Source organism: Scyliorhinus torazame, chromosome 17 (assembly GCF_047496885.1).
Source record: "Scyliorhinus torazame isolate Kashiwa2021f chromosome 17, sScyTor2.1, whole genome shotgun sequence".
NCBI classification, from domain to species: Eukaryota; Metazoa; Chordata; class Chondrichthyes; order Carcharhiniformes; family Scyliorhinidae; genus Scyliorhinus; species Scyliorhinus torazame.
In genome coordinates, this window is record NC_092723.1 from 181,813,647 (window position 1) to 181,827,868 (window position 14,222).

Genomic DNA, 14,222 nt, shown 5'->3' on the forward strand with positions numbered 1-14,222 from the left:
TAAGAGCTGTCTCCGCTCACTCAGTGTTTGCTTGTCTCGTTTCAAGGTTAAAGATACTCACGTTCTGGTTGCTACAGCTCAGCCCAACATGTTGGAAAGGTTGCTCGAGGCTAATGTCCTTTTGGAGGACATCCAGAAAGGACTCAATTTATACCTGGAGAAGAAAAGACTCTACTTCCCGAGGTAATAATGCACTATGATAATATAAAATCCGTGGCATTTCCAGCATTTTCTGTTATATAAAGTAAGTGGCTGTATTTTGGATAGAGGGCAATTCTTATTGTGACATCTCATGAATAATACACGATGCATAATCTTCTTGGGTAATCTGTAATCTTTTGTCTGTATCTCACCATTCATATCAAAATAACACTCACATAGACAGAAGAGAGTGTTTATGGATTTAGATGCAGTTACCTAAACAAAGTGTTGCAATTTTCTCTTCGCCTTGTCTCACATAAACTTCTGCTGATAACAAACTATCCTGAAGTAATGTGAAAATCTGTCCTCCCAATTCTTCGGAGAACAGATAGAGTCGATGGATGGGAAGCAGGTTCGTGTGATGGACTGGGCTGTGTTCGCAGGAAACTTCAGAGAGTCGTGAATACAGCCCAGTCCATCACACGAACCTGCCTCCCATCCATTGACTCCATCTACACCTCCCGCTGCCTGGGGAAAGCGGGCAGTATAATCAAAGACCCCTCCCACCCGGCTTACTGACTCTTCCAACTTCTTCCATCGGTTAGGTAATTTGGACATTCTGAATTCTCCCTCAGTGTACCCAAACAGGCGCCAGTGTGTGGCGACTAGGGGCTTTTCACAGTAACTTCATTGCAGTGTTTATGTAAGCCTACTTGTGACAATAAAAATTATTATTATTAGGAGATACAAAAGTCTGAGAACACGCACAAACAGATTTAAAAACAGCTTCTTCCCCGCTGTTACCAGACTCCTAAACAACCCTCTTATGGACTGATCTGATTAAAACTACACCCCTGTATGCTTCACCCAATGTCGGTGTCTATGTATTTACATTGTGTACCTTGTGTTGCCCTATTATGTATTTTCTTTTAATTTTTTTTTCATGTACTAAATGGTCTGTTGAGCTGCTCACAGAAAAATACCTTTCACTGTCCCTCGGTACACGTGACAATGAACCAATCCGGTCCGGTCCGAGGGGTGGAATTTTCCCTTTTTGAGGCAGAGTGTGACAACTTGCGGGAGTAGCGGCGCCAAAGTGGTCAGCCCCAGCAGCAGCTTTCTCTGCTGTAGCAACCTTTGGCAACTTCGAAAACAGAAGCCATGGGCTGGTCCCACGCTGGTGCCCACCCAGCCAGCAACTTCGTTTTCTAAAGATTGGGATACCATTTTTATAGACCCCCCCCCCCCCCCCGGTACACGAGAGTAAGAATAGAACTTATCCTACGCTGTCCCGATGACGCTCAATGGAAGGGCAAAGAACAACATTTTATTTTCTCCCAAGGTGCAGGGGGAACGACACTCAATCATGATGTCAAAGCATTGTACGTGTTCAATAAGGAGTTACCTATAGCTCTTGGGGCTGAAGGGATCAAAGGCTATTGGGGGGGGGGGGGGGAAGTGGGAACAGGTTACTGAGTTGGATGATTGGCCATCATCATATTGAAAGGCGGTTCTGGCTCAGAGGGTTGAATGACCTCTTCCTGCTCCTATTTTCCGTGTTCCTATGCTTGTTTGGAGGGCCCATGCAGACACGATGGGCCTAAATGCCCTTCCTCTGCTCTGTAGCAATTCTGTGATACTTGTCATTTTACCACTTTCTGACCTTTATATTCAGTTTAAGAATTGTGGACCTTAACCACTGTTGTGTTTGGTCTTCTATATCTTACAAAGGAATCCACCAAACACCTCGACTTGTCCAAACCAGAATCTTCTATTGAGTCCCGTGTGGTTAAGATAGCAATCTGATACAGTGCGCGTTGTCATGGAGTCTGCTAACTACTCCTCTGGAACTTGCACCGAGCACTGACCATTCACTTGCATGTCTTATTACCCTCTCAATCTTCTTCTGAAGATGGCCGGATGTGTCTCCCCTTATATGGGAAACACAGGTCACATGACCTTGGTCTGGAGACCGCATGGGGTGTCTGTACCGCCACCTGCTGGTTGGAGGTCGCACACCATCCACCTGTGATATAGCCCCTAGGCATATCACCACAATCACCACTTCCACATTCTCTCAGACTGTTGGTAAACCTCTGGGACATCAGCGCCACTGGAATTGGACGAGGCTGATGCTTTGGGTGGGGAACACCTATTGGTCATTGACAGCGCAGCCTGCACCCCTGGGGGAAACTACCTTGAATGTGTTCCACCTCACTCCCAGGCCAAGGAGAGCTTTAGTATCTTTGCCAGCTATTTCTGGTTTTCCTTTTTCTGCGCTACTTTGGCCCTCCTCTGGCCCCGTCTTTTAATTCTTTACCTCTCTCATTTTGGCTTCAATTTTGTTTTGCACCAGCATCAATTTTGTAATGTAGCCTTTCTTGCCCATTACAAATGTTCTTTCCTGTTCCTCGCAGCTCTTCCTTTGCACAATGACTGTTCTTCTCTAATTCCTCGCCAGTTCTGATGAAAGGACGTCAACCTGAAATGTTAGCCAGTTGCTCTCTCCACCAAAGCTGAACGTTTCCAGAGTTTCCAGAATTGATTCCGTTAAAACCCCCGGTCGGAATTCTCAGTCCGTTCACGCCGACAGGATTCTCCGGCCCTGCTGAGCGTCAAATTCCCCATTCCCGCTGGCAGCGGAGGTGGGCGAACGCGGGTTGGAGAATCCCAGCTCCTGGGTGAGAAAGGTGCCACATTATTAAATTCAATGACCATCCCACTGCCCCCCGGACCAATGACCATTTGCTTCTCTGCGTGCCGAACGCCAATAGGGACCGACTCACGGTTTTGAGGCAGAAATCCTGGAGCCTCAATGGAATTAACAACATATTATTAGCTGGTGAGAGTTACGTTGGGCTTAATGAGGTGGAGTGAGTTGAGAATGGATTGGGAAATTCCCTAGATATGCGTCAAATTGAAGAGGACACGGGCAAGAAAGCACTCAGTGACCCACCCACCCCTCATTCGAAATTTGACCAAGAGTTTAAATGAATTAAACTGAGCCATGATCCACCTCAAATCCCAGCTGCCCAGTTAACCATTTAGCTGTTGTGCCACACTATCTAGGGATTGGGATTCCCAGGCCATTATATTCAACGTCCTTAAGCCTTTGCAAGTCCTCAGCACCTGCATTTTTTGTTAAATGTTTGAACGTTGCCTGAGGAATTGTTAAGGCCTCGCTCTGTGTTTGCACCACGACTACACTGAGGTATGGATGAGCTCCACTGTAGTTCATCCGAATCTGCCTCAGAATATTCTCCGAGTCAGACACAGAGAGAGACATTCCCCCGGGGAAATATCCCATCAGCTGGACTTGTGTCAGGAATGGACTGGGTGAGGGAATTTGTCGGTAAAAGCGGGTGGGAGGGGGGTCTCTAAATTACCAGATTGCTGGTGGATGAGTGAGTGGATAGATGGATGGATGGCTGAGTGAGTGGATAGATGGATGGATGGCTGAGTGAGTGGATAGATGGATGGATGGCTGAGTGAGTGGATAGGTGGATGGATGGTTGGCTGGGTGGATAGGTGGAAATGGTTGAGGGGGGGATAGGTGGATGGATCACCATCCTGGTGGCAGGAAGCAAATTGCGATGACGATACAAATAGAGGAAGTAATCATACCTCATGCCATAGTTGTAGGCAATTTTAAAACAAAGTAGAAAATAATAAAAGGATTGCACAATTATGACCTTTTCAGCATGCAAATAACGACAATGTGTTGCAAAATGCAGGCTTTCTTAATTTGCGACATAGGAAGAAAGGGCGGACTGCACTCTGCATTTTGTATTAAAGTCCATGTTGTGCGGCTGGGTTAATTTGTTTGTGCACTTTGTCTTGACGTTGCTCTTCACTCTAGATTCTTCTTCTTGTCTAACGATGAGCTGCTGGAGATTCTCTCAGAGACCAAAGACCCGCTCCGAGTCCAGCCACATCTGAAAAAGTGCTTTGAAGGGATTGCAAAACTTCAGTTCGCCGATCAGCTGCAAATAGCCGGGATGATCAGCTCAGAAGACGAAGTTGTTCCATTTGTTAAAATGATCTACCCTGCAAAAGCGAAGGTACATATTTGCTCCGCATGAGTCTTCAGAGATGAGAGAACAACCCAAAATATAATCAAGGGCCACTATTCTTTACAAAACGGAAGGCTCATGGTTAAGGTTTAACGATAACCCTTTTTAAGCAATAATTAGATCACTCCACAAATATCACCTAATTTTCTTCAATGATAACGTCTGATTAATATTTAGTCAATCACACCTTTATGGTCGAGAAGAGCCACCTTGCTCTTCTCTCATATCTGCTAATAGATAAAGTTACAATGAGAACAGAAAATGCTGGAAAAACCCAACAAGTCTGGCAGCATCTGATGGAGAGAGAAAGAGATCGGAATTCTCTGGATGTTGGCATTCTCAGTTGCTGCCGGCAGCGCAGCCCCGCCCACAGGTTTACCGGCGGAGCGGGATGGCTTCAATGGGAAATCCCATTGACAAGCAGCGGGGGTAGAGAATCCCGCCGTCAGCGAACGCCGTGCGGCCCAGAGTTAATGTTTCATGTCCATATAACCTCTTGTTGAAGTTGTAACTTGGGCGTGGTGGTCAGAATGTGAATCCACAAAGCTGGATTGACTTGCCGCTAGTCCTTGATGCACCCAGGCACAGTTTATTCTTTGAAAAGAAAATAATTTAAATGCTCCGAGCTACCTGAAAGATTGAAATGAAAATCGCTTATTGTCACAAGTAGGCTTCAAATGAAGTTACTGTGAAAAGACCCTAGTCGCCACATTCCGGCGCCTGTTCAGGGAGGCTGTTACGGGAATTGAACCGTGCTGCTGGCCTGCCTTGGTCTGCTTTACAAAGCCAGCGATTTAGCCCTGTGCTAAACATTTGAGTTACACGATACCACTTCTGAAATCGATCTGACCCTTAACTTTGACAATTTGCAGGAACAAATTAGAACATAGAACATTACAGCGCAGTACAGGCCCTTCGGCCCTCGACGTTGCGCCGACCTGTGAAACCACCCATCTACACTATTTCATTATCGTCCATATGTCCATCCAATGACCATTTGAATGTCCTTAGTGTTGGCGAGTTCACTACTGTTGCAGGCAGGGCATTCCACGCCCTTACTACTCTCTGAGTAAAGAACCTACCTCTGACATCTGTCTTATATCTATCTCCCCTCAATTTAAAGCTATGTCCTCTTGTGCTGGACATCACCATCCGAGGAAAAAGGCTCTCACTGTCCACCCTATCCAATCCACTGATCATCTTGTATGCCTCAATTAAGTCACCTCTTAACCTTCTTCTCTCTAATGAAAACAGCCTCAAGTCCCTCAGCTTTTCCTCATAAGGGACGAAATTCTCCGGAAACGGCGCGATGTCCGCCGACTGGCGCCCAAAACAGCGCAAATCAGTCGGGCATCGCGCCGCCCCAAAGGTGCGGAATGCTCCGCATCTTTGGGGGCCGAGCCCCAACCTTAAGGGGCTAGGCCCGGACGAATTTCCGCCCCGCCAGCTGGCGGAAAAGGCCTTTGGTGCCCCGCTAGCTGGCGCGGAAATGACATCTCTGGGTGGCGCATGCGCGGGAGCATCAGCGGCCGCTGACGACATTCCCGCGCATGCGCAGTGGAGGGAGTCTCTTCCGCCTCCGCCATGGTGGAGACCATGGCGAAGGCGGAAGGGAAAGAGTGCCCCCACGGCACAGGCCCGCCCGCGGATCGGTGGGCCCCGATCGCGGGCCAGGCCACTGTGGGGGCACCCCCCGGGGCCAGATCGCCCCGTGCCCCCCAGGACCCCGGAGCCCGCCCGTGCCGCCTTGCCCCGCCGGTAAGGTAGGTGGTTTAATCTACGCCGGCGGGACAGGCATTTTAGCGGCGGGACTTCGGCCCATCCGGGCCGGAGAATCGCGGGGGGGGGGGGGGGCCCGCCAACCAGCACGGCTCGATTCCCGCCCCCCGCCGAATATCCAGTGGTGGAGAATTCGGCAACCGGCGGGGGCGGGATTCACGCCAGCCCCCGGCGATTCTCCGACCCGGCGGGGGATCGGAGAATCTCGCCCAAGATCTTCCTCCATACCATATTGCAGTCAGTGAGTGACTGGCTGTTAATCTGATTTTGACAGTAATTTGCTCAGTGTCTCCCCATTGACTGTGAAGAGCAGACGATCCAAGCGCCGATTACACAGGATCGTGCCTGCAGAGGTCAACCTCACCTGTTGAGAACGCCTATTGGAACATTTCCGTGTGCACTTGAAGAGCAAATTGGGGGGGGCCAAGTCCCGTAATTTCCTGATGTGCATTCCTGACGTCAGTTAGTTTTCTAAAATCGCCCCTCACTAAAGTGTCTCAAGTCTCATAAAGTGAAGCTTTTTCACGTGTGCGCTTTCTCAATTTTAGGGTATGGTGGAGAAATGGCTTTTGCAAGTTGAAGAGATGATGTTAAGCAGTATAAAACATGTCATTCACGAAGGTATTACCAACTATGTTCAGGTAATGGGACTTAACTGTCAATCATCATTAGTCCATTTTGTTTACACATTTTTATAAGATTAAGATACTAAATCTTGAAAATGTATTTTTGTTGTATTAATATTAATATGACAAACTGGCTTGACTTTGCTACCGCTGCTCCTTATTTGCATGGATTTTTTTGTTTTTACCACTTGTTTATTCAGTTTAGTTTTTATATTATTGATACCCGTGATGCACTTGTTCGAAAGCAAAATCAATCCCAAGAATCCCAGTCTAAATCTGCAAAATCAAATCAGCAAATACAAAGCTAGCAATCCATTTATCGCTTGTCTCCCGACATCTGTCTTTCCCACACTGGAATTAGCCACAGGGTTTCAGAGCATGGCCTGGGAGTGTGAACCACCAGTTAATCCTTCCTTGTTACTACGGGGGAAGCGCTACACATCCCGTACGGTCTCGTGGCTGAAACCTGGAGCTGGCTAGGAGATTTCAAAAACTGAAACACAGCCTGTGTTAACAGTTGCCTCGATTTTGCCCAGATAATAATTGACCTGACCAAGAACAAGGCAAACGCTGAGCCAGGGGACTTTCAAATTGAATTCCATGTCAGCTGCTGATGGGTCATGTTGTAAGATGAATCCATCAGTCTACTCTCAATCAACACTAAAGTGATGGAAGGGGTCATCAACAGTGCTATCAAGCAGCACTTACTCCGCAATAATCTGCTCAGTTTGGGTTCCGTCAGGGTCACTTAGCTCCTGACCTCATTACAGCCTTGGCTCAAACATGGACAAAAGAGCTGAACACCAGAGGTGAGGTGAGAGTGACTGCCCTGGACATCAAGGCAGCATTTGACCGAGTGTGACATCAAGGAGCCCCGAGCTAAACTGGAGTCAATGTGAATCAGGGGGAAACTCTCCGCTGGTTGGAGTCATACCCGGCACAAAGGAAGATGTTGTGGGGGTTGGAGGTCAATCATCTCAGCTCCAGGACATCACTGCAGGGTGTCCTCAAGGTAGTGTCCTAGGCCCAACCAGCTTCAGCTGCTTCATCAATGATCTTTCTTCCATCATAAGGTCAGAAATTGAGTTGTTTGCGGATGACTGCACAATGTTCAGCACCATTCGCGACTCCTCAGACAATGAAGCAGTCCCTGTCCCAATGCAGCAAGACCTGGACAATATCCAGACTTGGGCTGACAAGTGGCAAGTTACATTCATGTCACACAAGTGCCAGGCAATGACCATCTCCTACAAGAGAGGACCTAACCCTCTCCCCTTGACATTCAATGGGATTACCATCGCTCAATCCCCCACACTCAACATCCTGGGGGTTACCATTGATCAGAAACTGAACTGGACTAGCCACATTAATACTGTGGCTACAAGAACAGGACAGAGGCTGAGAATCCTGTGGTGAGTAATTCACCCCTTGAACCCCCAAAGCCTGTCCACCATCTACTAGGCACAAGTCAGGAGTGTGATGGAACACTCTCCCCCTGGCCTGGATGAGCGCAGCTCCAACAACACTCAAGAAGCTCAACACCATCCAGGGCAAAGCAGCCCTGCTTGATTGGCACCCCATCCACAAACATTCAAACCCGTCACCATCGACGAACAGTAGCAGCCGTGTGCACCCTTAACAAGATGCGCTGCAGGAACTCACCAAGGCTCCTTAGGCACCACCTTCCAAACCCAAGACCACTACCATCTAGAAGGACATGGGCAGCAGATACCTGGGAACCCCACCACCTGGAGATTCCCCTCCACGACACTCACCACCATGAGTTGGAAATATATCACCCGTTCCTTCACTTTCGTTCAATCAATGTCCTGGAACTCCCTCCCTAACAGCACTGTGGGTATACCTAGACCACATCATAGTTTCATAGAATTTACAGTGCAGAAGGAGGCCATTTGGCCCGTCGAGTCTGCACCGTCTCTTGGACAGAGCACCCTACCCAAGCCCACACCCCCACCCTATCCCCATAACCCAGTAACCCCACACAACACTAAGGGCAATTTTGGACACTAAGGGCAATTTATCATGGCCAATCCACCTAACCTGGACTGCAGCGGTTCAAGAAGGCAGCACCACCTTCTCGAGGGCAATTAGGGATGGGCTATAAATGCTGGCCTAGCCAACAACATCCACACCCCATGAATAAATAATGAAACAAATGCACTGTCCGTCTTCCAAGCTATAGATTAAAATGTTTGCATTGCGGGGAATTTCTACCCCACAATAATTCCTATTTTTGGGTTCCCCTTCCAACCCGGCTCTTGTAATCAAGAGGGTGAGTAGATAACCCATCCATGTTCAGCTATTAGTAGGTGTGCACCGTTTGATTCTCTCACTCATCTTTAGGCAGGCACCACACACATACAAACCTTCTGTACATGACGCACCATCATCAGAATCAGAGGCACAAAGCAGTATTCTATCGGCCCAAGGCACAGTGTGCATGTATACTGAATATATCAATGGTCTAACACAGATAATTGGTATTTTTCTTTTTTATGAACAAGTTGGGCGCGATTCTCCGCTCCCCGCCGGTTGGGAGATTCGCCTGGGTCACCAAATTTTCCCGCGACGCCGGTCCGACGCCCTCCCGCGATTCTCCCAAGCGGTGAGAACGGCCCCATCGAGTTCCGCGCAACGCAGGCCGGAGAATCGCCCGAGACACCCAAAATGGCGATTCTCCGGCACCCCCGCTATTCTCAGGCCCGGATGGGCCAAGCGGCCAGCCCAAAACGGCGGGTTCCCCCCGGCGCCGTCCACGCCTGGTCGCTGCCGGCGGGAACAGCGCGGGAACGCTGGGGGGGGGGGGGGAGGGATCCTGCACCGGTGGGGGGGGGGGGGGCCTCAAATGGGGTGTGGCCCGCGATCGGTGCCCACCGATCGTCAGGCCGGCCTCGCTGTAGGAGGACCTCCTTTCCTCCGCAGCCCTGCAAGATCCGTCGGACATCTTCTTGCGGGGCGGACTCTGAGAGGATGGCAACCACGCATGCGCGGATTGGCGCCGGCCAGCCCCCGCATGCGCTGGTGACGGCAGTTATGCGGCGCCGGCCGTGTCATGTATGCAGCGCCGCCTATATGCGGCGCCAAGGCCTGGCGCGCGTAAATGACGCGGCGCCGCTCCTAGCCCATTATCGGGCCCTGAATCGGTCGGGATAGAGGCCGTTTCGCGCCGTCGTGGACCTCGACGGCGTTCAGGACGGCGCGAACACTCTGCCTCCATTTCGGAGAATCCCGCCCGTTATTTCTGCCAGCTTTTGTTTTCATGCCCTGGTTTCTTCCCAGTTCCCGCCTGGCCCCAGGAGTTTTGGGATTCTGAGGTTTCCTCCCACGGACTCTGGGGTATAAGTTTCCAGAAAGATGGGAGAGTCCCTGTCGTTACGAAAATGGTGGAGGAGGCCCAAGTCAGAAAGTTCCACCTCCAAACACGGCACCTTCCATTTTGCAGGCGGCGGCGTGTGGGAGGGTGTTCTAATGTGCACTTCGGTGGTTCCCAGAGGCAGGTGTTAAAGTGCCATTGCCTCGTTACTGGGATGCCCAAAACACAGCTCGGTACATTTTAGACCTAGTAGTAGAGGTCTACATCTGCCAGACTTCTTTGGGGAGGTAAGGTACCCTATTGGACAGGACACCGAGGAACCTTTACGGCAGACCAGGTACATTTGGCAGAGGTATGTTGTCCCTGGGATTGTTAATATGAATATTTGTAAAAATTGCAAAGGCTGTAAGCACCTCAACCCTTTTGCACAATTGCAAGGAGTGAGGCTCCTCCACTTCCACCTTCTCGATCCCCTTTCCTTCCTCACTTGCAGTCACACTCTCCTGTCCCTGTCTACTGACAAAAGGAGAAGACCCTATCCTGAAGGGTACGACCATCTCCTGGAGTAATGTGCCCAGGTAACACCTCTTCTCCCTGGTATGTCGCACTGTCCACAATTTGGCCTGCAGATCCATGGCTCTAAGCCAAAGCTTCTCAAGCCGCAGACACTTACTGAAGATATGTTACCCTGGATCACACGGGCATCCAGGAACTCCCACACCCTAATTTGCAAATTAATTATTTTCTTGGACTGCATTAGTTGCCTGGAAAATCATGTTTAGTCTGAGTTGATTTTAATGTGTTTGTTACAGTAAAAGTCTTAGAACATGAAATCTTGTTGTGTGATCCTTTGAGTCGGTCGCTGGGAAATACATACCTTTTATTTAAAGTTATCAGTGCTCGGGATTGTAACAGTATTCTCTTATAATTAGCGTATTGATTAATTCAGGCTCAACAATATACCACATGCACAATGAATCACAGAATTGTTACAGGGCAGAAGGAGGCCATTTGGCCCATTTTCTCTGCACCGGCTCTCCAAACAAGCATCATGGCTTAAGCACCATTCCCCTGCTTTTTCCACGGATCACTGCACATTGTTCCTATTCAAGGAACCCTCTAATGCCCTCTCCAATGCCTTGATTGATCCTGCCTCCACCACACTTGCAGGCAGAGCACTCCAGACTGGCTGTGTGAAAAAGTCTTTCCTCCCATCATATTTGCTTCTTTTGTAAATCTCTCGTTCCTGATCCTCCTGCGAGAGGGGAGCGTTTCCCCCTGTCTACTCTGCCCAGCCCTGAATGGCTGCTTTCTAAACTGCAAGATTCTTGCTGTCCAGCGAATGAGTATAAGAGGGGGTATCTCTGTTACTGGTCATGAACCAATGCAGACTGGGTTGTGGAGAGCCACGGGAGCTCCAACTAGTTGGACATGGTTGGAGTTGGGGCGATGTTGTGCATGTCTGAGAAAATGAGGTTTGTCCACACGGTGATTTTTGAAAAGTGTTCTGTAACCATCAACAACCATCACTTCTCTTATTGATGATTGAAAATATTTTAAGTGTGGTTTTTTTGTTGGATTTTTTTTTAGCTACCTCGCAGAAAATGGGTTCTCCAGTGGCCTGGGCAGGTGGTGATATCAGTGTCCACAGTCTACTGGACCAGTGAGGTCTCCGAGGCAATTAGGGACGGAACTTTAACAGTAAGCTCATGTTCCTGCGTGTGTGCATGTGTGTGTAGTGTGTGTGTCGTGTGTGTGTAGTGTGTGTGTCGTGTGTGTGTAATGTGTGTGTAGTGTGTGTGTGGGTGGGTGTGTAATGTGTGTGTAGTGTGTGTGTGGGTGTGTGTGTGTGTGTAGTGTGTGTATGGGTGTGTGTGTGTGTAATGTGTGTGTAGTGTGTGTGTGGGTGGGTGTGTGTGTAATGTGTGTGTAGTGTGTGTGTAATGTGTGTGTAGTGCGTGTGTGGGTGTGTGTGTAATGTGTGTGTAGTGTGTGGGTGTGTGTGTGTGTAATGTGTGTGTAGTGTGTGTGTGTAATGTGTGTAGTGTGTGTGTGGGTGTGTGTGTGTAATGTGTGTAGTGTGTGTGTAATGTGTGTGTAGTGTGTGTGTGGGTGGGTGTGTAATGTGTGTGTAGTGTGTGTGTAATGTGTGTGTAGTGTGTGTGGGTGTGTGTGTGTAGTGTGTGTGTAGTGTGTGTGTAGTGTGTGTGTCGTGCGTGTGTAATGTGTGTGTAGTGTGTGTGTAATGTGTGTGTGGGTGGGTGTGTAATGTGTGTGTAGTGTGTGTGTGTGTGTGTAATGTGTGTGTAGTGTGTGTGTAATGTGTGTGTAGTGTGTGTGTGGGTGGGTGTGTAATGTGTGTGTAGTGTGTGTGTAATGTGTGTGTAGTGTGTGTGGGTGTGTGTGTGTAGTGTGTGTGTAGTGTGTGTGTAGTGTGTGTGTAATGTGTGTGTAGTGTGTGTGTAATATGTGTGTGGGTGTGTGTGTGTGTAATGTGTGTGTAGTGTGTGTGTCGTGTGTGTGTAATGTGTGTGTAGTGTGTGTGTAGTGTGTGTATGTGTAATGTGGGTGTGTAGTGTGTGTGTGTAGTGTGTGTGTGTAGTGTGTAATGTGTGTGTAGTGTGGGTGTAATGTGTGTGTGTAATGTGTGTGTAGTGTGTGTGTGTGTAATGTGTAATGTGGGTGTGTGTAGTGGGTGTAGTGTATGTAATGTGTGGGTGTGTAGTGTGTAGTGGGTGTGTAATTGTGTGTGTGTAGTGTGTGTGCAATGTGTGTGTAATGTGTGTGTAATTGTGTGTGTGTGTAGTGTGTGTGTGTGTAATGTGTGTGTGTGTAATGTGTGTGTGTGTGTAGTGTGTGTGTAATGTGTAGTGTGTGTGTAATGTGGGTGTGTGTAGTGGGTGTGTAATGTGTAATGTGGGTGTGTGTAGTGGGTGTAGTGTATGTGTAATGTGTGTGTGTGTATGTAATGTGTGTGTAATGTGTGTGTAGTGTGTGTGTGTGTGTATATACATAACCAATTTGAGGCACAAATTGTAGAAGGTGTTGGCACAATGCCATTTTCATAACATACGAGGAAGCAGGAGTTGGCATTGAGCAGGTGGAGAAGGTGGCAAAGACGGCACCTCATTAGACTTTCTTTCTTGAGAAATATAAAAGCAACATAACACAATACAATCACTTATTTTTTGATTTTTCCATTAATAATTCACCCCCCGCTTCCCCCCCCCCCCCCCTCCCGCGCCACCCTCACTCAAATTTCTGGAGTCTGCTATTCCCTTTCCTGTTTGTCTGCTAGCTAAAGACAAACGGACGTGGAATACACATGCCTATTGCAAAAGCTGGTGCCGAATTTTCCACAAAGGGCGGGAATTGTGAAATGGTGAAGCTGAGGTGGTATAAGGGAGAACACGGGCATGCGCTCTGTCTGTGCAACACCTGCCCTCCTCAATAAGGCAGCCAGCTGTGAATGGCTGCCGCAATAAACAGACCAGAAGAACTAGGAGCAGGAGTGGGCCGTTCAGCCCCTCGAGCCCGCTCCGCCATTCAATACGATCATGGCTGATCGCCTCTCGGCCTCAACTCCACTTTCCTGCCCATTCTCCATAACCCTTCAACCCACTGCTAATTAAAAATCTGTCCATCTCCTTAAATTTACTCAATGTCCCGGCGTGCACTGCACTCCCACAGATTCACGATCCTTTGAGAGAAGTAATTTCCCCTCATCTCATGTTTTAAACCTGCTCCCCCTTATTCTCATACTATGACCTCTTGCTCTGGGTTGCCTGACAAGAGGAATCATCAGCTCAACATCCACTTCGTCAATACCGTTCATCATCTTACACACCTCAATTAGATCCCCTCTCATTCTTCTAAACTCAAGAGTATCGGCCTAAACTGCTCAATCTCTCTTCAGAAGGCAAATCCCTGGAATCAATCTAGTGAAAATCCTCTGGACTGTGTCCAATGCAACCACATCCCTCCTCAAACAAGGGACCAAACTGTGCACGGTGCCCCCGGTGTGGTCTCACCAATGCCTTGTACTGTTGCAGCAACACTTCGCTACATTTATACTCTATTCCTTCAGCTATAAAGGGCAACATTCCATTTGCCTTCCATATTACCTGCTGTACCCGCACACTAGTTTTCTATGATTCATGCACTAGGACACCCAGGTCCCTCTGCATCGGAGCACTCTGAAGTTTCTCTCCGTTTAGATAATAGGCTGCCTTGTCATAGATAAGCGGTATCTATAACAAAACAGGTGCA

The 14,222-nt window shown here is 48.6% G+C and overlaps 1 protein-coding gene across 2 annotated transcripts in view; it reads left to right on the forward strand.

Annotated features, from left to right (window-relative positions):
• The window catches only part of dnah3 (dynein axonemal heavy chain 3), a 194,462-nt gene that overhangs the window by 85,491 nt on the left and 94,749 nt on the right, over positions 1-14,222 (forward strand). For both annotated transcript variants that reach the window (XM_072481778.1, XM_072481779.1), the window contains exons 22-25: positions 47-183; positions 4,001-4,202; positions 6,542-6,634; positions 11,544-11,654. In XM_072481778.1, the coding sequence (XP_072337879.1) occupies positions 47-183; positions 4,001-4,202; positions 6,542-6,634; positions 11,544-11,654 (543 nt within the window). The remainder of the gene's footprint in view (positions 1-46; positions 184-4,000; positions 4,203-6,541; positions 6,635-11,543; positions 11,655-14,222) is intronic.